At 44.6% G+C, this 26,383-nt stretch overlaps 1 protein-coding gene across 1 annotated transcript; it reads left to right on the forward strand.

Moving 5' to 3' along the window:
• Positions 1 to 537: 537 nt before the first annotated feature.
• Positions 538 to 4,411, forward strand: LOC117463006 (protein shisa-like-2B). The gene is made up of 3 exons (XM_034105407.2): positions 538 to 787; positions 2,085 to 2,221; positions 2,732 to 4,411. The coding sequence occupies exons 1-3, from the start codon at positions 606 to 608 to the stop codon at positions 2,950 to 2,952; spliced, it is 540 nt and encodes a 179-aa protein (XP_033961298.1). The 5' UTR covers positions 538 to 605; the 3' UTR covers positions 2,953 to 4,411.
• Positions 4,412 to 26,383: the final 21,972 nt, after the last annotated feature.

A 26,383-nucleotide genomic window follows, 5' to 3' on the forward strand; every position in this document is an offset into this window, starting at 1 on the left:
CATTGCACATTGCATAATGTGCCTTCATGCCGATCTAGATCCCTTCGCAAAAACAAAACAAAAAATGTCTCGTTCGCGGGCGAGAGCCGGCTCCCGTCGTTCACTATAGGAAACGCCCCTATAGGAAACGCCTCCTTGCTGCGGTCTGCAGACAGACTCTATTGCAACTGTAGGCTATTTTTATTATATGTACAGCACTTTGGCTCGACCAAAAATCGTTTATAAATGTGCTATATAAATAAAACTTGATTTGATTTCAATACTGTGATTAACATGAATACATGTGCTCCTGTCTTTATGCTTTTGCAGACTAACAAACAGCATAATAAGCTTATACTGTCCAAAAACTAAAGCAGATTAAGTAAGCAGAGTTTAACGCCATGTGTCAGTGCATGCTGGCGTGCACGCGCGTGTGTTTGTAATGAGTAATGAGAGAGCGAGGAAGATAAGGGGGAGAGAGGAAAAGAGCTCCAGTTTTCTTCAGATTGAAAAGTGGCCACCTCCCACCCTCTGTGTGTCCTTCCACTGCAGAGCACACACCGGTGGCTCTGCTCTCCCATTTTATTAATCCACGGACCACAAGTGTTTGTTTTTCTCGCAGCAGAATGAGCGCTGAATGCAGCAGCTACTCCAACACTGACGGTGCGTTTGTGGACAGATTCTCGTGCCCCAGAGCGGGAAATGCCGCTGTTGCTGTGTACTGTTGCGGATTTAATGATGTCAAGTACTGCTGTGATGATCCCAACAGCTTTTTTGCCTATGAGTACGGATACATGTGGTGGCTGAGGTGAGGGAAATTTACATTTGAAAAAGTGTCATTATTTTCAGTGTTTTACTTATTTGTAACTCAATTGGAAATTCTACATTTAAGATTCAAAGGCTTTATTGTCCTATGCACAGTGTAGTTATGGCAATGAAAAGTCCCAAGGTCCTCCAACAACGCAACATAAATAAGACATTAAACAATAAAACACATTAAAAAAATGTAAATAGTGCAAGAAATAACAGAACAGCAATCAAATAGTGCACTGGAATGTTGCAAGGCTAATGTGCAAGTAATGCAGGAGAGAAGTAAAATAGAATAATATGAGCTAAAATATGAATGTAAAATTAAATACTGTATAGTGAAATAAAATACTGTGTGTGTGTGTGTGTGTGTGTGTGTGTGTGTGTGTGTGTGTGTGTGTGTGTGTGTGTGTGTGTGTGTGTGTGTGTGTGTGTGTGTGTGTGTGTGTGTGTGTGTGTGTGGGTGTGTGTGTGTGTGTGTGTGTGTGTGTGTGTGTGTGTGTGTGTGTGTGTGTGTGTGTGTGTGTGTGTGTGTGTGTGTGTGTGTGTGTGTGTGTGTGTGTGTGTGTGTGTGTGTGTGTGTGTGTGTGTAATGTGAGCAGCACCACCTGACTGATAAATTATCTCATGATTAAAAAATCCAATCCATCCCAGCTGTCACATGCTTTGCTTTTATTTATGTTCTGTTTAATTTAATATTTATTCCTTTTTATTTTCTTTCCTTATTAGTTAATTTGTTCATTTCAGTCCTTGTGCTGTTGCAACACGTGCATTTCTGATCTGGAGATTAATTATGGCTCATCTTATCTTCTCTTAATACATTAACAGCTCCATTTGTTTTAGTGTCATGTGTGGATGAAAAACCTATTCTACAATAAAAAAGAAAAAGTGCTAATAACTCAACTCCATGGCTGCTTATAGGATTTACCTGCAATATTGAACATTATACCCTTTACTGAGCTAAACCAAATTATTAATATATTTGATCTTCCCCTTTTGGATATTCTCTTTTCCATCCTTCAAATCATCATGTCCTCTCTACTGCTCTTTTCTCTTCTTCTCTCCTTTTCCTCTCCTCTTTTCTTTTCTCAAATGTTCTCCTCTTCTCTTCTTTCTCCTCCTGTCAACCATCCCCTTTCTGTTCCCTCTGCCGCTTTACCTTTCTACCTTTGCACTCTCCACTTCACTCCTCTTCTACTTGTATTGTCTCCACTTATCCCTTCTCTCCTGTCTCCTCTCTCCTGTCCTTATCTCCTCTTATTTCTCTCATCTCCTTGTCTTTTCTTCCCTCCTCTCAGTATTGGTGCTCTGGTTGGTCTATCCATTGCCGCGGTGGTCCTCCTTGCCTTCCTCATTACTGTATGCGTCCTCTGTTACCTGTTCATCGCCACCAAACCCAGTCGTCTTGACAACGGCCTGCCCCTCAGAGCGCCAGGTAAGTGTGTGTGTGCGTGGTGTGCTGTGGTAACATTAGTGTTCTATTTCATATATGGCTTCGCCCTCTAAGGCTATCGCTATTGGGTAATCCCCTGTGCCCCGCGCAGCACTGAAAACTTGTAGTCCACGCCCACCCTCGGGCCTCCTTCCGGTATAAATAGGAAGGAGAAGCCTTTCATCACTTACAGCGCCCATCGTACAGGGCAAATGAAAAGTGTAACCGGGGTGAAAAGGGTGTTACATTTACTTAATTATGAATGTTGTTACATCAAGGCCAAAAATTAGGATGAGCGCCAACGGTCCAAAATGTTTTTTCCCCTCCCAGAGCTACCAGCGCAGCGCTCTCCAGATCTGGCGCACTATGTCGCCTATGCCAAAAATCGGCCCTGCCAGTACATACAGTGGCGCTGCGCCGCCGCTATTTGTATATAGGGGAAACACTGGGTTTGGCATTTGGTAAAGAAAACACATGCTGATTTTGAACTATGTGGAATCTATTGTGTTTCAGTGGGAGATCCCAGTGAGGGGCCGAGTCGTGTGGGAGCGGCCTGCATCTCTGGTCCGCAGGGATTCAGAAAACACTTCATGAGCAGAAAGCTTGACTGTGATAACCTGCCGCCAGACCCTGAGCTGCTGTTCCAGAGGTGCTTCACAGCTACCGTCGTTGGTATTAAAGTGGAAAATCCTTCGTTGGCTGCTGAGGGACTCAACCGTTTTGAACATATTTGACCGTGATTCAATTGTAATACACGTTTCAAAATGATGCCGAAGTAACAACATACTGATACCGGTTAGTAAAAACCATGAATTAATGCTTTGACAAGTCTGCAGACAGACGCCAGGCGAAAAACCTTGTCTAAATGGAGATCGGCTAAGCTAACGCAGTATATGCTCCGACCGTCCACACCAGGGGCGTCGCCTGGACCTGAAAACATTCGGGGCTTAGCCCACAGTGGCTACAGTGGAATGTTCTACTGCAACACTCCCCACACACACACACACAGTACACCCCCGACTGTTATAATGAAGGCTCGATAATCAGCTCACGTCATATAGGCAGGGGTAAAATGCTATTTTTTATGAGTGGGGGGCGGACCTCACCTCCTCTAGGGGGGTCCGGGAAGAATTTTTTTTAAATATTGAAGTTAAAAGCATCAATCTGGTGCACTTTGAGAGCAACATTAAGAGATCTGTAGCTCTTTTCACGACACAGACACAGGTTGGTTCTTTAAAACGGGCATTTATTTCTTGGAGTTTTCATCCTGTAGCCTCCCCTCTTCCCTTACGCCGTGAGAATTACAACACCGAATGACACGTATACATAGCCAAACATATTAGCATATTGTGCTACACTGCACACATTAATGAAAATAAGAAAATGAAAACATAAAACAAATACCTCGTTGGCCGCTTGGACAGTCAGTGGGTTGGTCCCTGCAGAGTACTGGAGAGGGTGGGGGAAGTGGTCTACAGGGTGCAACTGCCACCAAAGGGGAGAAAAGTTGTGCTCCACAGAGACAGGTTGGCTCCGTACAGAGGAGTCGCTTCTCCACAGGCCCAAGGAACATCGGGGCCCACAGCCGTCCCCTCGACACCCCCAGTCAGGTCCCCCGGCGAGCAGAGCAGCAGTCCCCCATCAGGGACTGAGTGTCCCCCCATTTTTTCGTCGCCTGGGCCAGAACCGGCAACCCCTGTCCTCCTGACCCCAGTCCCCCTGCCGAGAAGGCAGTCACGACCCCCGGGTCGTTTCAGAGACTTTGTTTGGTAGTAAAGTTATAGTGAGACCCCTCGGGTTCCTGTAGAGGGCAAGAATGCGCCCTGGTCTCACTGGAAGGGATGGTAGTCCACCCAGACCTTCCTAGTCAAAGTACAGTGTGTAGTTATAGTGTTTGTGCTGGGTTTTATTTGTTCCTCGTGGGCGAGGAATTTTGTAGTGGGGGGGTAGTAGCGACCCTGTATAGGATGCTGAGGGTGTCACTCAGGCATCCCCCGTCTCTCTGCCAATCATAGAGCTGCACAGTGATGCTGGTTGATGTGCGGGGGAGGGCGGGACGTTGTGACGTAGACACTGATATATATATGGGTATGTGTGGGAGTTAGTGTTAGTGTGAGGTTGAACCCACAAAGCTGTACATGAACCTGTGATCATTTGTGAATAAGAAGAGTTATTAAAGCCTAATAACTAGAAGCCTGTTTCCGACTCCCTTTGTGATCGTTACATTATTAAGACGGAAATCACTTAAAAAATATGTACTGTTGATATTACTGTTTAATATTTTGTTAAGAATATTTGTAACAGAAGACACAATGAATGTAATGAATGAAAAACAAAAGATAAAAAACTAAAAATGTTTAGGCTACTGTTAATAGAAGAATATCTGATTATTAATTATTAATAGAAAAATATATTAAGAATATTTATTAAGAAGCTGTATGTTTAATTTCTTACATTTGCCATCATAATGTACACATCATTAAAAATATTGCAACAGGGGGGTCCCTGCCAGAGGATAATGCTATGGGGGTCCTTGGCATGGCAAAGTTTGGGAACCCCTGCTCTAGGCAACGAGCATTGTCCACCTCAAGACGGGTAACATTTAACCACACCTTGGAGTGCTTCTCTCCGCCATCCCCTCCGTGTGTTGCTACATGTAGCAGCCGAGTGTGTGTAAACTGCCCCGCCCCCTCGCACACAGACGGGGGAGAGAGAGATCTCGTCTGGATTGGAAAGGTCGAAAATACACCGACCATAGACGCATTTTTTGTTGTCTTTTTGCATGTTAGAAACGAATTGGCGACACTAAGACTGCGAGATAATGTTTTTGTAGCAATAATACATGGCCTTTCTCTTTCTCAACTCGCTACTCGGAGGGAAGTCGCTGTCATATGCTTTGTGAACACTCCGATAATGCCTCCACGTTACCTTTCTTTGGCAGAGCGACGCTTGCTTTACAAATAAGGCAAATAACCTTTCAATGTGACATCACAAACAAATATTCTTCCTCCCATTCTGGGTGGAAGTGGTATGTCTTTAGCTTTTTGCTCGGTCCCGTATGGGCTCAGAACAGTCTCATAATACACACATGCGCACAGAAGGATTCACACTTGTATTTCATGATCCGCAAAAGGATTCACACTTGTATTTCCGGATCCACACTTGTGTTTTTCAATGCACACACAAATGTATTCCGTTTCATATACATGTAAATAAAATCCAAATACAGAAAAAAGTTTTACATATGTATTTTTGATCCTCACATATTTGTTTTCCGTTTAAATCCTCTGAACCTACAAACAAACCACTTTCTGTGCACGGATCGGGTCAGCCGATTCGTACTTGTAATTATTTATATCTATAGCCAATCAGATGTCTCCTCAATTCTAAGCCAATCACATGAGCGCGCCCCTACGAGGGTAGATTTCTTGCGTTCATGACGTAGCGCTTCATGTACGCATTTTGCGCAGTCCGGAGCTGACAGCTCCATGGAGCCTGCCTGCAGGTGCTAATCTCAGGACACCCTCCACTCTCAGTACAGCGCCACTTTCCGAACAGGAAATGCAGCAAATACAAGCATCTTTATATTATTAAGGTACAGCGCCACTTTCCAAACCATTGATGAATGCTTGTGTACACAAAAACGGCAGGCAAAACCGTTTTAAATGTGTGTTTCCTGTATGGCGAATACAGCTGCTTTATTTATGTCTGTATGAAGTTGTTGTGAGTGTGGAGGGAGCAGCTACAGGTTAGCTTAGCCTAATCGATCAGTGCACTACGAAGCCAGTGCTCGACATTGACCTGTTAACGGAGGGAGCCCCGCCGGTCATTATCGGCCGATATTCACTCTTAATAGTTTGATCGGTGCTCTCTATAAAGGCTGATCAGGAGAGCTAGATCTGATCGATATGGACATAAACGCGAGTGAAGCCGGACGCGAGAGAGAGATCAGATCAGCTGCTGAGTCTGATGGAGACACGCTGCTCTGCATGATCACCTGATGCTCCTCCGTCTGTTTAACGAGCTGACCGGACTGCGCAAAATGCGTATATGAAGTAATCTTACCCTCGTGGGGGCGCGCTCATGTGATTGGCTTAGAATGAAGGAGACATCTGATTGGCTATAGATATAAAAAAGTACAAGTACGAATCGGCTGACCGTCAGGGGAGTCTCAAAAAACCCACACACGAATGCAAAGCGATCCGTGCACAGAAAGCTGTTTGTTTGTAGGTTCAGGGGATTTAAACGGGAAACTAATAAGTGAGGATCAAAAATACATAATTATGTAAAACTTTTTTCTGTATTTGGATTTTATTTACATGTATATGAAACGGAATACATTTGTGTGTGCATTGAAAAACACAAGTATGGATCCGGAAATACAAGTTTGAATCCTTCTGTGTGCATGTGTGTATTATGAGACTGTTTTGAGCCCATAGTCCCACACTCATTTTGTTGTTCGTCTCTTGTTTGTCTCTTTAACTTAATTTGAGTTTTCCCGGCACTTGACTGATTTTGTATCGCTTTGCATTCTGGGTTAACAGACTGGAAAGCGATAGGTCGCTTTTTCTGTCAATCAAGTAAACTCCTGAATTAAGTGGCAGGGAGGCCAAGGGAGGAGGGATCAAAACCTATTTTGTCTATTTTAACGGGCTGGATTTTTTTTTTTTATGAATGACTCGCGATCTACCAGCATTGCCCCCGGTCGACCGCGGTCGACGTACTGGGCACGTTCCTAAACTGTAATGGAAGTGCAGCATTAAAGTAAACAAAACCGTACTAAGTCGAGCGAGGCCTGCGGTGGAAATGCGCCAATAGTCAATCCAGTGGCGTCGCCTGGCCTGGGCATTCAGGGCTTTATATTATCTCCCTCAATAATATAATACATTAACCGTGCTTTACGTGAACCTCATCATGACACAAGAGAGGACGGCAGGACTGTAATTTCACGTGTTCAGTGAATGCCTTGAATGCCTTGAATGTCTTGCCTCTGTTGCAAGACACCAGACCAATCAGAGAGTTGCATGGAAATAAACGTGTGCTTGTGTCATTCAAGCTTGGCTCTGTGTGTGTGTGGCAATAGCGCATTTAGTGTGATAGAGGGAGGGAGAGAGGGGGACCGGTGCCAGCAGGGACCGTGTTGTTAGCATCTGGTTAGCTAGCTGTACTAACAGACATAAGGAGATATTTGTTCCACAACAAGCTGGAGGAGAGCTCTCTCCTGACAGAATGAGAGGCTCAGGTGAGCTAAAGGACTGCCAAGTGTCTAAATAGTTAACTTTAGTCTAAGTTATCTCAGTGGGTCTCAAACGGTTTGGTCACAAATTATTCAAAAGATTATTTCTGCGGCACACCTTCATATGATCATTATCGTTAGAAAGAAAAAACAAGAGAATAAAGGAAAAACAGTTATGAAATACTATATGGCAGTAAAACAAGAATACAGTTTTAAAGGGGAGTGATTTGTAAAATATCCATAAAGAAAAAGAAAATCTGCTTACAGTTGTGTTTCATCTGCGTGTTGAGAGAGGTATCCATAGATCTCTTAATGTTGTTCTCAAAGTGCACCAGATTGATGCTTTTAACTTCAATATTTAAAAAAAAATCTTCCCGGGGGACGATCCCCCCGGACCCCCCTATAGGAGGTGAGGTCCGCCCCCCACTCATAGAAAATAGCACTTTACCCCTGCCTATATGCCGTGAGCTGATTATCGAGCCTTCATTGTAACAGTCGCGGGTGTACTGTGTGTGTGCGTGTGGGGAGTGTTTCAGTAGAACTATGGAGTCAGATTTGGGTCAATATTCTAGCGTGCAAAACAAGCTACTCACGAGCGGAAAATGTGCTTTTACACGCGCATGAAATGACCCTTGCGCGCAGATTAAACCCCCGCGAGCGGCTATGCGCTCGCTCGTGAGAGAGACAGCCCTCTTGCTCCCTCGCGGGAGTGTCAGCCTTACGGCCCGTCCACACAGCGGCGTGCGTTGACGCTTCCCCATTCACTTTTAGCCGAAATGCATCGTGGGAAGCGACGTGGAGCGTAGCTGGCGTGGCTCGCTGCAAAAGTTGAGCAATGTTCAACTTTTGACGCCTCGGCGAGGCGTCAGCCAATCGAATCATATGCCAGTACAAGCTCTAGCCAATCAAACCGCTGCTTGTGTGTCAGGGGCGGGAGATTCATGTGATTGGTTGTTGGTCGAGTTTCAGACACGCCCGCCGGCAAGCGTCAGCGCACGCCGCTGTGTGGACGGGCCGTCACTCGCTCGCGGAGTCTGTCTACGCGCGCGTGAAAAGTTTCTGGCACTTTGGGGCGGAGCCACTGGAATTTGATTGACAGCTGCAAGGAAGCCCGGAGTTGCCAGGTTTGATAAATGCCTGAACTACCAAGAGCCGAGGAGTGAGAGCTGCAAGATCAGTTGGACGAGAATGAATGGTAAAGTTGTCCATAAAAAACTATTATATTCGTAAAGTGTACAGCTAATATATATATTAATTAATTTTATATAAAACAATATATTTTTGAGTGGGCTGTATCTGTCGAAAACTGCTACTATACTGTCTGCTGTATGCACCTCCCTTAAGAAATGAACTGTAAATGAACTAGTATTACTATAGTATACTATAAGAGTTGTATAGTGTTTAAGTTTGTAGTGTTCTGTAGTATTTTTCAGCAGCTATTGTATTACTATAGTTTTTTCTGTAGTGCCATTTTATTAGCTATAGTAGCCCTATAACATTTCAATATACTCTGTATCTAGATCTTTGTAGTATTCCTATATTATTTTAAATAGTATAATATATAGTGTTTCTGTAGTTGTTTTTTGAACACACTATAGAACACTCCTATAGTAATAGTATGATATTGTCATAATGAATGCATATTATTACTATAGTGTTTGTAAAAGTATTGCACTCCTAGAATTAATGTAATTTTTTTATATCAAATGAATTGATATATATATATATATATTAGCTGTACACTTTACGAATGTAATAGGTTTTTATGGACAACTTTACCATTCAATCTCGTCCAACTGATCTTGCAGCCGTCACTCCTCGGCTCTTGGTAGTTCAGGCATTTATCAAACCTGGCAACTCCGGGGTTCCTGGCAGCTGTCAATCAAAGTCCAGTGGCTCCGCCCCAAAGTGTCAGAAACTTTTCACGCGCGCGTAGACAGACTCCGCGACAGTGTTGCCAACTTGGCGATTTTCTCGTTACATTTGGCGGCTTTCCAAACCCTCCGGCTACTTATTTGTGTCAAAAGCGACTAACGACTAATCTAACGATTTATAATATTAGGGACTTTTCTGGTGTTTGGAGACTCACGTATTGTTCTGCAGTTAACGAGCTGCCGTGAGCCCCGCCTCCCTCCCATAGTACTCACAGGCGCTCAGACTGACAGTTGCCTGGCCGCAGCAGAGCAGCTGCTGCAGTTAGCAGAGAGGAGACAACCACACTCCCCTGCGTCGAGACTGCAAATGAATTGCGCATGCGCCAACTGCCAATCCGTCCTGGTTTTGAGCGGGATTATAAATGTAAAATGTAAATGTTTCTTCACTTCATTTTAGCCGAGACCGGCGAAAAATATGTCTCAAAATTCCGTGTGTGTAAAAAGACGATCCACAAGCAGAAATGTGAGATCCACGAGCAGAGATTTGAGATCCGCAAGCGCATTTTTGGTCGGCAAATACAAAATGGATTCACAAATGCCTGATCGAAAGTTGTCAATGTTAAAGAGATAATCACAGATCTTTTTTTTATTTGTGAAAATATTTAGCGTATTTGCAGATCCGTTTTACACTTGCACATTTATTTGTGAGTTTGCAAATCTTTTAAATGTATTTGTGGATGGTGTTTTACATTTCCAAATCACATATTTACACACAAATTATTTTTATGTTCACACAAATAATTATGAGACATATCTATGCCCATAAAAGGGGATCAGTTTATATTCTTTATGATGTTCCTATACACATTGCATCCATAGTGTTTTATTTACACAGTTCTTCAAAGAGCACCAACAAAATCTGGATCAAAAGACTCAACATTATTATGCAGTGATTCAGCCAATTAATCGATGGACTGCTATGTGGAGGAAAGCAACAAACAGCCTTGGTTGGTGATTGGCTAATGGTTACACAAGCCTATAAATCGTTATGACATCATAAAGTGGCCAAAATCTGATCAGTTCATTTTCAGACCGGTTTTTATATAAATGGATCAGGAGGAGCGAATCTTTTTTGCTGAAACTTTCACATATAAGTCTATTTCTAGAAATAGTTACCCCACCGACGTTTCTGTGAGCAGTTACATGTAGGAACTATTTTCTTCCTATCAATCACTGCACAGAAGGAAGCATGCATTTAATGACAGCGCAAGATGAAAACTTTGATGGTATCAATGAGTTGTAAAGATATGCTGCGTTCCATTTACATTGGAGGTCAGAACTGGGAGAGACATCACATCTGAGTTGACTGCGTTCCAGTAGCACAAGGCGGAAAAAGGAAATGTTGTGAAGACTAACATGGTAGCAGCAACATATCCTCATCATTTTGAGAATTGGGGGGAAGAGAGAGAGAGAGAACTGTCAACCGGGGGGGGAGAGCACGGTCGTGAACTGTCAACGGGGGTGTGGGGGGGGGGAGAGAGCACAGTCGTGAACCGTCAACGGGGAACTGTCAGCGCCGTGTTATGCATGCCCACTGCACCTCGCGGGACCACTGCCAAAACTCACAGACATTTCATTCCTTTTTGGCAGGCATGCTTAACACTGGAGCCTCGCTGTGGGGAAACGTTGGCGCTGTTCCGAGTTTGTTCGGACTGCTTTCAGATTTTTCCGTCATTGTTAAAAAAAATCCGTCATAGACGGAAAATATTCGGTTAACGCGACCTCTGCTCGCGAGCAGAGATGGGGTCGTTACTAAAAAAAAGTAATATATTACATATTACATATTACTTTAAAAAAAAGTAATATATTACACTACTTCGTTACTATCTACATAAAGTAATTCGTTACTTTACTCGTTACTTTACTCGCAGGGCCGGCCCGCCCCTCCCTACAGGCAGATCACGCAGACTGCTAAAGTTTCAAATGTTCTCTTTAGTTCAGTTTCCATTGTCGCATAAGACTGATCCAGATAGCTCCTGAATGTTTTCCTATCTGACCATGGCTGTCCTCTGTCTCCTGCTATCTGACCGTGGCTGTCCTCTGTCTCCTGCTATCTGACCGTGGCTGTCCTCTGTCTCCGGTCACAGGTAGCACAAACACACAACACTGACCGTGACCAACAAGGAGGGAGACAGGAGAGACTAACAAGAAGCGTGACGTGAAGGGAGGACAAACAAACAATGAACCGACAGGGGAACACAGGAAGAGACAAGACTAAATACAGGGAGGGGTAATCACGAGACGAGAAACAGCCGGGCAGGGGAGGCAGAAACACAAGGGCAACAGGTGAACACAATTAGACAATCAGACACACCAGGGAACTAACGACAGGATAACAAGACACAGGTGGGAACAGAACAGCAAAATAACACCCAAAACAAGACAGACTAAACTAAAAACGTGACATGACATTAGGATTGTGACAACAGGGCCCCTAGGTAGAGGGCTCCGTCTGTGCTTATACAACCAGGGTTGCAATACGTAACCCCCCGTTATATTTCACACAGGCTCCACCGTCTATTGGACTCTATGGGTACAGTGGGTGGAGCCCTGATGGATAAAGGCCCTGTCGTACGACAACATCGACCCATCACACTGCCCCTGACCGGCCTTTGGTTAACAGCCACCACACCCCAACTTCCTCTCATCCGGTTGAGACCGTGTAGAAGTCGGGGCCGCAGCTTACTTGGCTGGGTAGAGCACACTCACACACACTCACCTCGTGTAGAGTGTGCATGGACGATAGTGGGGAGAGTCCTCCAGCCCTGTATGGGGCTTACTGCACACCATGTTTCCCGGGTCTTGGACAGAGCTTTACCGGCCACACCATCCCCAAAGCACACAAACAGCTGTTCAGTGCGCCTAATGGAAGCCGTGCACCCTACATATCACGCCAGCGCACGCACTGGGCAGAGGAGATGCAATTTAGCCTCCCTGTCTCCAATATGGGCAGACCAGGCAATTAATTTGGCCGATGCTGCGGCCAAATAATCGCTCTGATCCGGTGAGATGGGGGCATCTTGCGGAAGAGCAATCAGCGAGACGCCTCACACACCCGTGTTTATTTGCAGCCGCCCTGTCACTGTCACGTGGCAGCGGGGCAGAGGTTCTCTGCCCAGCCTGCTGCCTGCTGGGAGAAGATGGACTGCCACGCTCCGCCGCCATGGTCATCACCAGGGGGAAGTCCTGGCGGACAGTCCTGGGCGGTGGATTTCCATGGACTATGCAGTGCACCTACAGTGTAAGCGCCACTACCCCACCCCCCCCGGACCCGCAACCGCATCCTGCACCCCGCACCCCCAACTCTGACTGACTTCCGGCGTCCCTGCCGCCTCGGCCATATCCTGGTCCCCCAAACACTCGAAGCAGAGGTGGTGGGGATCAGCGCCCGCTATTAAGCCAGGGCAAGAAGGACAGGCCCGGGTCTCGAGAAGTGGCGACTCCATGAAGGTATGATAACTCTTTCTTCTTCTTTCAAACGTTTGACTTTCCCTGTCAGGTGTTGCTCGCTCGCTGAAGAGAAAAAGATGACAGGATCAGGAGGCGTGGCCGCTTTATATACTGTGTGCCTGCGCGTGCATGCAGGTAGGCTCGCCCTGATTGGCCGGCTACGTTTATACAAACTCAGTGCGTGTGTGTGTGTGTGTGTGTGTGTGTGTGTGTGTGTGTGTGTGTGTGTGTGTGTGTGTGTGTGTGTGTGTGTGTGTGTGTGTGTGTGTGTGTGTGTGTGTGTGTGTGTGTGTGTGTGTGTGTGTGTGTGTGTGTGTGTGAATGCTCGCATAGCATGGTTGAGAGTAGTACTCATAGAGTCCAGTAGAGGGCGGAGCCTTTGTGAAATATAACAATCTTCACTAATAAATAGTGTAAGGGAAACTTCTGTAGCAATGGAGAGTCAGGACTCAGAGAGACACGGGACGAGCAGGAGTTCTGATGTCAAACACTGGCGTTTATTACCAGCATCGGCCAGATAAATTCACATCACAAGTCACACAGTCAAAGGTTCTGACTGCTCCGGTGAGTTGCCATGTCAATTCTGAATCTCTTCTCATCTTGGCAGACCTTTAATTAGCTTCACTCAGAGTCAACCCCCATATTGGGGAAAGCATCTGTGAACACCTGGGGGGCACTGAATCACAATATCTGACTCTATGGCTCCTATGACCGAGAGTTGACCGGTCATAAAACTGGTAAGGTCAGCCACAGCTGACCGTTCCCATTCCTTAAGACAGATAACAGACTTCGGCTTGGTCGTAAAACGTCAACAGGCCGAAAGGTCAAATATCTTAGGAGTAAGGAGAATTATTCTTTGACACTTAGGAGTACAAAATTAATCCCTCACAAATAGTAATAGGTATTTTTGAGTTCTTGGGAAACTGTGCCTTAAAGGTTTCTACATTGCCAAGCATGAGTTTGTATTAATCATATCCCACTGAGGCACTCTGATAAAGAGGGCTTGCTCTATCTCTCTTTAGCCCCACTTTAAAGCCACTATCAGCTGAAGAGGAAACTGTTAGACGGTTCATTGAGACTGACGGCCCGTCCACACAGCGGCGTGCGCTGACGCTTGCCGGCGGGCGTGTCTGAAACTCGACCAACAACCAACCACATGAATCTCCCGCCCCTGACACACAAGCAGCGGTTTGATTGGCTAGAGCTTGTACTGGCATATGATTCGATTGGCCTCGCCGAGGCGTCAAAAGTTGAACATTGCTCAACTTTTGCAGCGAGCCACGCCAGCTACGCTCCACGTCGCTTCCCACGATGCATTTCGGCTAAAAGTGACGTCACCCCATTCAAAGTGAATGGGGAAGCGTCAACGCACGCCGCTGTGTGGACGGGCCGTTAAAGTCAGACAGTTCAGATTTGGTGCTGGCTTTTAGTTCTTCAATCTTTTTCTGCAGAGAGGCAGGCAAAACCATCACATGGAAAGAAATTCATGGAGAGAGACAACAGTGAAAGCAAAACTGCATGTATTTGGTAAGATAAAGGATTTTATTCAATCACATGAATAATCCACTCCTTGTAGGTTTATAAGAAACAAAGAGGTGTAGGAGTAACAATTGGTTCAGCTCCAGGTCTGACAATGAACCATTAGAAAACTGTAAAAGATTATAATGAGATTTGTATTCTCATTGAACACTCATCTGCATATTGAGTTAGATCTGCATCCCTGGAGTAGAGAGACTGGTGGATCCTCCATTAGTATCGTTTATGCTTTGAAATTCGTGGAGATGAAACAATTAGAGGGTTGGTAAGAGCTAACTGTGAAATGGAAATGGCGAAGTGCTATATGTGTAGACAGGGAACACACATAGAACCGGCCATCATAGAAACGCAGATTACACTGAGTGGTTTTAGTGAAAAGATGTCCTTTGGGAGATATCAATCATTTTCTCAGTGAGCTATTTTATTCTTGACACCACTGCCTGTGATCAGCCTCTCTTCAAAGCATTTCCAGCTATTTCTAAAGGATCTTTTTGATTAAGTCGTATAGATATTCACCCTCTTTACTATACATTTCCAACACAAAATCCTTAAAGGGGACATGCAAAAATTACTTTTTCAGTGTGCCTTCCATAAACTCATTCAGTATTTTGGAGCTGCTTTAGTAAACAACATGGGAATTAGCAAGCCATTTAGTTTGGTTACCTTACTACTACATCACATGAAGTCTTATTAGAATATAACACCTCCATGTGAGTATATATAGCGACAGCTTGATAGCTGGATTTGTAATTTTTCTTGCCAATCGGAGAATATTTTTTGAGAAATAAAATAACAACCCAAAAAAAGGCTCTAAAATAAAAATATTTTATACAATCAATTGAACACAGTGGCAAATGTGTTTCAAGAAAAACAATTGATACTGGATGAATTGATTACAACTTAATATTTAATTTAACTGCCTGGAATGGATGTAATTATAAAGTGAAAGGGCTACTGCAAATTGATTGCTTTTTTTTATTAATAAAGTAAGTATTACAAATGTGATGGGCTAGGGTTAGGGTTATGGGTTTAGAGAGCTCATCTGATTCCTAAGAGTAGAGTTAAAACACGACGCACCAATGACTTGGGACCAAAGAGCAATTCATTAGCAATTTCTTTCATCCTGAAGAAGGGGACTTGCAGAATGCTGATGTATTTTTAGCTCTGGGGACTGACAAGAGCAATGTATGCGAGAGTGGTGAGCATCTAATAGAGAGAGATAAAAAAGTAGCATGTTGATTTAACATTTTACGTCATTAGAAGAACCTTATAGTCTCATGGATTAAAGCCAATGAAAGAAACAAAATATATGTGTAAAATGTCCAAAGCTTTTGAAATTCCAGCAGCCCCATTCAAAGACTTTTGGCGATTGCATGAGGCAGGGCAAAAAAAGCAAGAATCAGATGATCTACACTACAGAATATTTACCTATACTGTGAATGAGAAAACACTAGAAAATGCATTTCCTGCTGAAAATGCATGTGAATGCTGTAAACTGTGTACATTTGTTGCTGAATTAAGCTGAAAATGCAGAAAAAGTGAAATATTGTATTAGTTGAATGGCTCCCTGCAGAAATCCGCAACGCCCCTTCTCTCAACATCTTCAAATCAACCCTTAAAACTCATCTGTTCAACATCGCCTTCCAACAATAACTCAATCTCTCCCCACTTACACTTCCATCTCTGCCCCCTGATTTATGTTTATGTTTTATGTCTTGTCCTTGTATGTTTATTTGTAAAGCGACCTTGAGGTTATGAAAGGCGCTATATACATTCAAGTTATTATTATTATTAGTATTATTATTAAGTGTGTTGCTGAACTTAGCGGAGAAATGCAGAAAAGTGAAATGATTTGCAATGACTTTGTTGAAAACCTGAAAGTGAAATGTTAAACTGGAAGAATAGGAAAAATAGTGAAGAAGCTTAATATTTAAAAGAAAAGGTTTAAAAAAGGTATAATACCTTTTTTAAACCTTTTCTTTCCTCAATGTCCTGAAATAGAGTGAGCATTGTGTTGCCATGGCAACGGCATTAGAAGAAATCTCAAGACTGTCTTCACGGCTGGACGGCTGAAGGGCAGGGTTTCCCAAAGTGGGGGTCGCGAAATGATTAAAATAAAACAAAAAAAAGTATTACAAATTATAAAAGTATAATTTTTTTTAATTATTATTATTATTATTATCCAGTGTGTCCCACAGAATTGTATTCTATTTCTAGGGGCACAGCACCCCCCCCCCCCATGCAAATGAGCCATAATCTCATTAAATATGCGCGTATTTTAATACATTTCAGGAACACAAATCTGTCTCTTCCTTTCTCTGATCGCTGTCAGACCGGACCATGGCTGTAAAGGACTAGGGGTGTCTAGTTCCCCCTCGACACATATACTGATCCTTTTTTTTGTCCAAGTCTGCTTAGACCTTTCGCGACTGCAAACATTTTTAAGCAAACAAACATTGACCATACCGTTCACCAGTGCCCTCCCCCCTCTGAGTGACAAGCTTACAGTTAGCTGTCTTTGTGTATTGCAACCAGCGAGAACAGTGATGGACGCTGCCACAATGGAACTCATATGAAATAAACAGCTGATTCCTCACACACACAGTAGCCTGTTGTTTGCATAAAATAGTGAGAAATATGCCTCTGGTTAACTTATTTTCTCCATAAAAGCTGGTGGGTGGAAAGCAATACGGGAGGTGAAAATAACTATATTGTAGAATACAGAAGAATTGTGATGCTGTGGCTTTATCTGAAACTGACAGCATAATTGCATTTATGGCCCGGGCCGGGACACACATATTTTTTAGATATGTTTTAAACAAGTTTAAATAAAAGGCTGGAGTGTTTCTTTCTCTGCCAGGTACAACAAGTGGGATTTATATTGTATTACTATACTGTAGCATATCGGTTTTGATTCCCACTGTCAAATCAAATCAAATCAAGTTCTCATTCATAACACTCCGTTCGATGTCTCACTATGGGATGCGCCTCATCGCGGAGCAAACAGAAGCATCAATCTCATTACGCCAATCCTGATTGGCTGGTGATCTTGACGTCAGCGTCAGGGAATCCACCCCCTATAAGTAGCTTGCGCTACGTCACATGCGTCATTCAAACACTTCTTCTCGCTTCAGAGCACATCTCTATGGTAGCCAGGCTAGCTTAACAGTCCACAGACTGAACCCAAAACTAAATTTCGGTCGACGGGCGCTCGCCGGCTACCCTTCCTGCTTCGCAAGAAGACTGCTAATACTAACCAACCCAGTCTCACGGCATTTCGTGTTCACCAACACGATTTTTAATCTATTGATTCTTGTTCAGCATCACGATTTGCCCCTTTTTTTCGTGTTGCACAGCACGATTTTAAAAGCAATGTATTTCTACTGGTAATGTGTTTCGTGCCTGCAGGCTGCAGCACGTCTTTTTCTCGGGTCGTGGAAGACCGGAAGCTGTGTGGTTCATAAAAACATGTTCTTACTCAATATCAAGCCACAGTTATTGCTTTTATTTTAAATCGTATAATTTCGGACTTTTGTTGTCGTCTGTGAGGAAAATAAATGGGGCTCAGAGCCTCAGGATACTGAAATCTGTATTTTTTAAATCTTTTTTTCCTTCTAATTTGTTATTCTTTTCAAAATAACACACTGTTATTTACTCACCAATAACACACAATTATCCTTGCTTTTATTTATTGGTTTAATTCCATAATCTCAGGCTTTTTTGGCGTCCGTCAGGAACTGAATTTCAAAATAAATATAACCGGAAACAGAGGTAGGCATTTCGAGCGATTACCCAAGATCCACAGCTATGGTTTTAAGCTAGCTGATTGGATGTGTTAGCCGCAATGCATGCTGGGATTTGGTGTTTATATTATATTAAATCCGGAAAACATTTTAAAAGTATAAAATAATACTTAATTCCGAGTGCTCTTGCTTTTCTCTTTGAAAGTCATCACATAACGGCATTGTAATACACGGTTCGGCTGCATTACATATTACAGATCTGCCGTAGTTCTTTATTTAGAGAGCCCTGATGAGAAGACCTTTGGAAAAAATGGCGCCGAAACTGAATACTTGACGTGGATCATAAATATATCAACAATTAAACAACATCTTGAGTTTCTCTTCACACAATACGTCTCCTTGCAGTATCAACACTAATTCGGCTGACTTTTACATTTGATATAATTCATAGATAGATTATATTTACACCATAACGGTGCACAGCTGACAGAAAAGGACTGTAGTTTTTAAAGATATTACTGATTTTCTTTGAATGTAAGAATGTAAATACTGAGTCTGAAATAGTATAGCAATATGCTGTAAAATGATGTGAAAGCATGCATAAAACTATACATCTTCAGATGTTGTACATACACACTAATAATACAAAGTTATTATGGCTGTGTGCACCTTGTGTACACCTCCTAGTGGTTAAAGCACGTTATTGAATTATTGTTTGTATGTGTTATATTTGATTACAAAAATATTAAGAGTACATACTTTCATAGGGGGAAAGTATAAATATAGAAATATAGAATATAAAAAATCAAGAAGATATTATAAGTGATCTCTACAATAAAACAGTTTAGTGCAGGATGTACACAGATATTAATAGGAGGAGCTGCAAAACAGAAAAACGGATTAACCTTTATTTAAACATTAAATATTACATATTAAGCCTGACAAAGTAATTAACGTCTAATATATTGCTTTCCTGCAATGTTAACTATGTTGAAGCACTTATTTTAACTGATATTATACACATTAATTATACTCTTATGTATGTAGATAGAATAAGAAATGTGCAGAATATGACAGTTTAATGGTGGAGGTACACACATATTGATAGATGTCTTGTAATGCACTGTTGAGGAACCTGTGACCCAAGTGTTTCATTCATTGCATAACTACACCGTAGTTGTGTATGATATGTCAATAAACCTTTGAAAATCTTGAAAGGGATGTGCAAAATAGCCATAATATACAGTCTTTAATTAACTATTAGTAGAGAATAACGAGTAATGAATATACTTTATTACTTGTTTCCATTCATGTCAATTGCAGATACATGTTTAGTCTTCTCAAGCACCAACTATCAAATATCTCTCCTGATTGTTGGCACTTGACAATCACCTTACCTGCATTTTACAAAGGTGTAACTAAAGTCTGATTTAAGGGTTGTTTATATTTCACATAATTAATCAGAATCTGCAAAGTAACTCAAATAAATGCAGTGGAGTAAAAATACCAGCTTAACCTCTGAATTGTAGTGGAGTAGAATTACAAAGTAGCAATGAGCTGTCATGTGGGTATACTAATATAATGCTGCGCATTATGGACACAAGTGATTTTCACCCATTTATTAATTATATGTTTTACATTTGATAACACCAATGTGTTTAATAATGGCAACTTCTAATTGTGGGAAAAACGAAAACGTTCAGTAGAGACGTCCCATAGAACATTTTGCGAAACACAATAGCCAGCATGTGTAGTTCTGGAGGGATGTTCGATTCCAGTTTTGGATAGTCTGGCGTGGTTTCGTTCCATTTCACACAGCTGGTTGACGCTCTGCGTAACCTTACGGGAACTGTAGTCCTAAACGATAGCTGGGGATTATGGGTAGTGTAGTGTCTTTGGCCATCCTAAACTCAGAAATGTTGACAATCGCAATGATGCTCGAAATGTCCCTTATAGGCCTACGTCTGTTTCCGGTTATTTTTATTTTGAAATTCAGTTCCTGACGGACACCAAAAAATCCCGAGATTATGGAATTAAACCAATAAATAAAAGCAAGGATAATTGTGTGTTATTGGTGAGTAAATAACAGTGTGTTATTTTAAAAAGAATAACAAATTAGAAGGAAAAAAATATTTAAAAATACAGATTTCAGTATCCTGAGGCTCTGAGCCCCATTTATTTTCCTCACAGACGGCAACAAAAGTCCGAAATTATACGATTTAAAATAAAAGCAATAATTGTGGCTTGATATTGAGTAAGAACGTTTTTATGAACCACACAGCTTCCGGTCTTCCACGACCCGACCGGAGAAAAAGACGTGCTGCAGCCTGCAGGAACGAAACACGTTACCAGTAGAAATACATTGCTTTTAAAATCGTGCTGTGCAACACGAAAAAAAGGGGCAAATCGTGATGGTGAACACGAATCAATAGATTACAAATCGTGTTGGTGAACACGAAATGCCGTGAGACTGGGTTGTACTAACACACCAGTTAGTATTATAATCGACCTCGCCGTTTCTTCCTCGGGAATTAAGGTAAGGTTTCGATTTTTTCCCTCACTACCGACACCACGGTAGCGAGGACGCTTTTTCTTTTTCCCTCACAGAGGAGGAAAAGATTAAAAGAAATATTATCACACCAGTTCATATTTTTGAGAGAAAAAAGATCTACACCGTTCTTTTTTCTCCGGTTACCTGTTACGCGCGGGTCCTCTCCACGCCACGCGGCGAACAAGATGGACGCCTCTCCCCCTCACACCAGAGGAGACAGGAACTTGGAGGCTCGGCTCTGCGGCTGCGGGTTGAAAATAGCAGGCACAGACTCACACCAGGTCTGCTCGTCCTGCCTCGGGCTGGAACACGCCCAGGAGGCTATTGACAACCCCGGCTCGTGCGGGCATTGTGCCCCCTCATGTCCGTTGATTTGCCGACTGGCAATCAAGATGCGGGGGCGTCCGCCGCAGAGATTGAGCCCCGCACTGTGTCGGTCTGGGGCTCATCAACAGCGGCAGCTGCGGAACCGGAGTCCTGCGCCGTGTCAGGCTGGGACCCGGTGGCGGCAAAAAACGTGGGAACGGAGCCCCACGCTTTACCAAGCTGGGGCTCCCGGCTGGACCTCACCATGGTTTCGCCCGCGGAGGATGCCCTGGAATTGGATTATATGGAGGACGAAGAGGATGCCTCTGAGTTCCTCCTGTCTGATTCGGATGAGCAAGAAGACGATATCTTCGTGTCATCGGCTCAGGCTGCAAAGCTGGGAGCGATGGCTGCTCTCCCGGGCGATAGCACACCAGCTTCGCCCTGTCTGAGCATGGACCTGCAGGCCGTGTGTCAGCGTGCCGCGTCCAGACTAGACATCCCGTGGCCCGAAATGGCCAAGGAGACCTCCAGGTCCCGTTACGAGGGGAAACATTTTCCCCAAGCAACGAGGACAAAGAGGCAACTCCTTCCGGTCTTCCCGGAGATGTTGGATGAGGTGTTGGCCCTTTAGCAACAAGGCCCCAATCCAGGGTGCCTCCTCCCTAGACTGTGACGATATTGAGAGGCTCGGCCTGCTCCGCATACCGCCTATGGAACCGCTGGTGGCAGCCCACCTCCTACCGAGGCTGGTCCCGTCACCAAGCAGGAACCCCACGCTGCCAGCGAAGGCGGACCGATTCCAGTCGACCATGATTGATACAGAGCCGCAGCGTTGTCCGCCAGGGCTTTGAACGTTACCTCGCTGCTAACCGCATACCAAGCGGAGCTCTGTGAGGATCTGTCAAGCAATCCTGGACCGGCCGTTCTAGACGAAATGGCCGCGATCGCAGACATTTGTCTCCGTGTTCAACGCTGCGCCGTCCAGGCCACGGGCAAGGCAATGGGGATCATGGTGGTGCAGGAAAGAGCTAGATGGCTCAACCTCATCAACCTCCCAGACCGGGAAAAGGAGGACGTGCTAGACATGCCCATCGTTCCCGAGGGGATTTTCGGCTCTGCTCTCGCCTCCATGCAGAGGACATGCGAGTCGAAAAAGAAGGAGGACGAGGCCCTCCACCTCTGTCTCCCTCGAAGGGTCCAGCCGCTGCCTTCACAGCGGCAGTCCTTCGCCCAAGCTGCCTCGAACCCTGCTCGGTTCAAAGTACCGAAACAGCAGAGGTCGCAGCCCGCCCCGAGTCCCCAGCCCAGGCAGGAGACAAGGGCGAGTTGGCCTAGAAAATCTCCGGTTCCGGCTGCAGCCCAGGCGCAGCCAACCCAGAATTTCGGCCAGCAGTCGAGGAAGAAGAAGCGAGCGGCATGACAGCCCCTCCTTCTCCCCTCTGTGACAGAGCTGGAAGTCCACGGTTCGCCAGCTCTAGATGTGTTCCCGCTGCCTCGAGAGATGCCTCAACACCATCCTCAAGTTTGCAAAAACACATGTCACAATATTGTTGTTGTTTCTCACATAAACCATTTTCCGCTGACGCATCCAGGCTTCAGGCCAAGGGCGCAGCTCAAAAAAATGAAAAGAAAAACATTGAAAACAATAAACAGTCCGTCAACTGTTCCCCTTCTGAGAGCAGCTACAGCCTCTCTCAAAAGGCGGATAATAGACGGGTCTGTGAAGGCACCACCGTCACGCGCATGCGCAGTGTCGGTGGGGATTGTCGAAATAGGGTACCACCGTGTTCAGACACTAGAGGGCCCCATAACACAACAAATAGAGACTCAGAGGGTAAGAGACGTGACATCTCCGCTGGCTCTAAGGAGCATACAGTGGAAGATGCTCAAAACATCTGCTTGGGTTTTCAAGACAGTAACACGGGGCTACAGACTCCAATTCGCTGTCACCCCCGCTCGCTTCTCGGGCATTCTGTATTCACAAGCCCGAGGAGAGTCAGCCCATATTCTAGAGAGAGAGATCCTCTCACTTCTAGAAAAGAGGGCTATATCTATAGTACCTGCCGAGTAGAGTCAGAGCGGCTTTTATTCCAAGTATTTCCTCGTTCCCAAACGGGGAGGGAACGGAATTCGGCCAATACTAGATTTGAGGGTTCTGAACAAATATCTGAAAAGATACAAATTCAGAATGCTCACTCACACATCTCTGCTGCGGCTTGTGCGACAAGACGACTGGTTTACATCAGTCGACCTGAAAGATGCGTATTTCCACATCCCAGTATATTACCCACACAGGAAATATCTGAGGTTCGCATTTCAGGGGATCTGTTACGAATACAGAGTACTCCCCTTCGGCCTGTCTCTCAGTCCAAGAATGTTTGTACGATGTACGGAAGCCGCGATAGCCCCGTTAAGACAACAGGGTATTCGCCTGGCGACCTACCTAGACGACTGGCTGCTTCTCGCACAGTCGGAGCAGGAGGCTATTACGCAGACAAATGTCCTCGTAAAGCACCTGCTCAACCTGGGTTTCATAATAAACACAGAGAAGAGCATGTTGTGCCCGCGCAGACTATACTCTTCCTGGGTTTACACCTGAACTCGGTGCCCTTTACAGCCCGCCTGTCAGCGGAAAGAGTGAAAGCTTTCAGAGCTTGTCTCGCTCATTTCCAGCTGCGCAAACATGTTCTTTTCAGATCATGCCTGCGGTTACTGGGGATCATGGCGTCAGCCATCCTGGTTGTACGACTGGGACGCTTACACATGAGGGAGTTTCAGCGCTGGGTAGCCGCTTTAAAACTAAACCCCGCGCGTCATGGCGCGCGGAGAGTAATGGTTACTGTGAAATGCGTAATGGCACTGCGCCACTGGCTGCACCTGACTTTTCTAGTACGGGGCGTGCCTATGGGTGCTGTCCTTTCACGGAAGGTGGTCACCACGGACGCATGTCTGACAGGCTGGGGAGGTATTTACGAAGGTCGTCCGGTGAGGGGTCTCTGGAGCAGAGACCTCCAGCGGGTGCACATAAATTACCTGGAGCTTTTAGCGGTGTTCCTCACCCTAAAACACTTTCTGCCTTTTCTCAGAGGACATCATGTCCTCGTGAGGACAGACAATACGACCACAATATCGTATATAAACCGCTAAGGGGGTTTGAGTTCTCTCCAGTTACACATGCTGGCACGCAAACTGATCTTATGGAGCAGCAGACGTCTCCTCTCTCTGAGAGCGACGCACGTACCAGGAGTGATGAACCTCGCGGCGGATCTACTGTCCAGAGGTGCACCACTACTGTATATGCAGACTGGACCCTACATCCAAAGATTGTGAGTCAGCTGTGGGTGCGTTACGGCAGAGCCGCGGTAGATCTGTTCGCATCGAAAAAAAATGCTCAATGTCAGCTGTTCTTTTCAATGCGCGATTTAAACGCTCCTTTAGGCGTGGACACGCTCGCGCACGTTTGGCCTCCGGGCCTTCTGTACGCGTTCCCACCCCTGGCTCTGATACCCCCAACTCTGGCCAGAGTGAGGGAACAACGCCACACACTTATCCTGATAGCTCCGCACTGGCCTGCAATGTACTGGCTGGCGGAGATATATCAGCTGCTGTGCTGGCAGCCATGGCAGCTCCCACTACGCAGGGACATACTGTCTCAGGCTGGGGGGGCGATCTTTCACCCACACCCAGAGCGTTTGGCACTATGGGCCTGGCCCGTGAGTGGTACAATCTGAATACAGTGGGACTCCCTCAGAAGGTGATAAACACTATTCAGAGTGCGAGAGCTTCCTCCACCAGGTCCCTCTATGACTGTAAGTGGAGGGTGTTTGAGGAGTGGTGCCTCAAAAAGGGCACATCTCTTTTCAATGTCCTGTCGGGGTGATTTTATCATTTCTACAGGACTTGATTGATAAACACAGAGCTTTCTCTACTATCAAAGTGTACCTGGCTGCTATTGCTAAAGCCAAAGGTGGTTGGTTCATGTACCCCAATTGACATTGAGGCATTTCCTCCGCCGCTGTGTTCCTCCGGGGAACAGCAGCCGGATTTGCTGTGTCCAGTCCGTGCTTTACGCACCTATATGGACAGATCAAAAGAGTTTTGTCATTATGACCAACTCTTTGTGTCCTGGGCTAACCCTCAGAAGGGCAAGCCTATTACTAAGCAATGGCTCTCCCACTGGATTGTGGAGGCAATTGCTTTGGCCTATACGAGTCAGGGTTTGCAGGCACCTTCGGGTCTGCGTGCTCATTCGACTCGTGGTCTGGCTACATCCTGGGCTCTGCTCAAGGGTGTTTCCATCCAAGACATTTGTGCAGCGGCGAGCTGGTCCTCGCCACTCACTTTTGTCCGCTTTTACAAGCTAGACGTCTCTGCTCCTAGTGTGGCCCGAGCAGTGCTGGGCACCTTGTTGAGTCAGAGCTCTACCTGTTAAGTTCTGGTTGATCGGTGATCTTCGAGATAAGCTCGTCTGGCAATACGGGAGCTACAATATCCCATAGTGAGACATCGAACGGAGTGTTATGAATGAGAACTATAGGTTACTTACGTAACCCCACATCTCAGAGTAACATGAAGTGAGATGTCTCACCAGACGGCCCTCCTTGCTATGGTGAAGCGAGACGAGGTGCTTATTTTGAATGACGCATTCGACGTAGCGCAAGCTACTTATAGGGGGTGATTCCCTGACGCTGACGTCAAGATCACCAGCCAATCAGGATTGGCGTAATGAGATTAATGCTTCTGTTTGCTCCGCGATGAGGCGCATCCCATAGTGAGACATCTCACTACATGTTACTCTGAAGACTGGGGTTACGTAAGTAACCTATAGTTTTATTTATATGTACTTATTGTAAGTCGCTTTGGATAAAAGCGTCAGCTAAATGCAATGTAATGTAATGTAACGATTTTTGGTCGAGCCAAAGTGCTGTACATATAATAAAAATAGCCTACAGTAGAGACACTTTACAACAAATACAACAGCACAGATTGTTCAGAATATTAGTATGAGAAAAACTACACCCACTGTCACGGATATAATCATATTCTGAATTGAATAAGATAAAGTACTTCAATAAAAATACAAAATAATGAATCTGTTTACGTGTTTTACTGAACGAGCATACTGTACTGTGATCTGCAAGCACTTATCAAACATTTAATTAAAGTTTTAAAAAATAGTGAGGGGGTCCAAAATCAACCAACATGCTTTGTTTTGAACGTTCATCAGTATTATAATCAAAAAGAGAAATATGAACGTTAGTTTTTACTGAAATGATCAGACAAAGTCAACATTTCACAGTGTTTACTGAGCTGTGTGGAGTTGTTCAACTTTTAAAAGATGTTTGAATGGTGATATACACAGTGATAGATGTTAAGGACTAACAAGTTTATAATAAATACATTTGT

This window comes from Pseudochaenichthys georgianus, chromosome 17 (assembly GCF_902827115.2).
Source record: "Pseudochaenichthys georgianus chromosome 17, fPseGeo1.2, whole genome shotgun sequence".
In the NCBI taxonomy this organism is placed as follows: Eukaryota; Metazoa; Chordata; class Actinopteri; order Perciformes; family Channichthyidae; genus Pseudochaenichthys; species Pseudochaenichthys georgianus.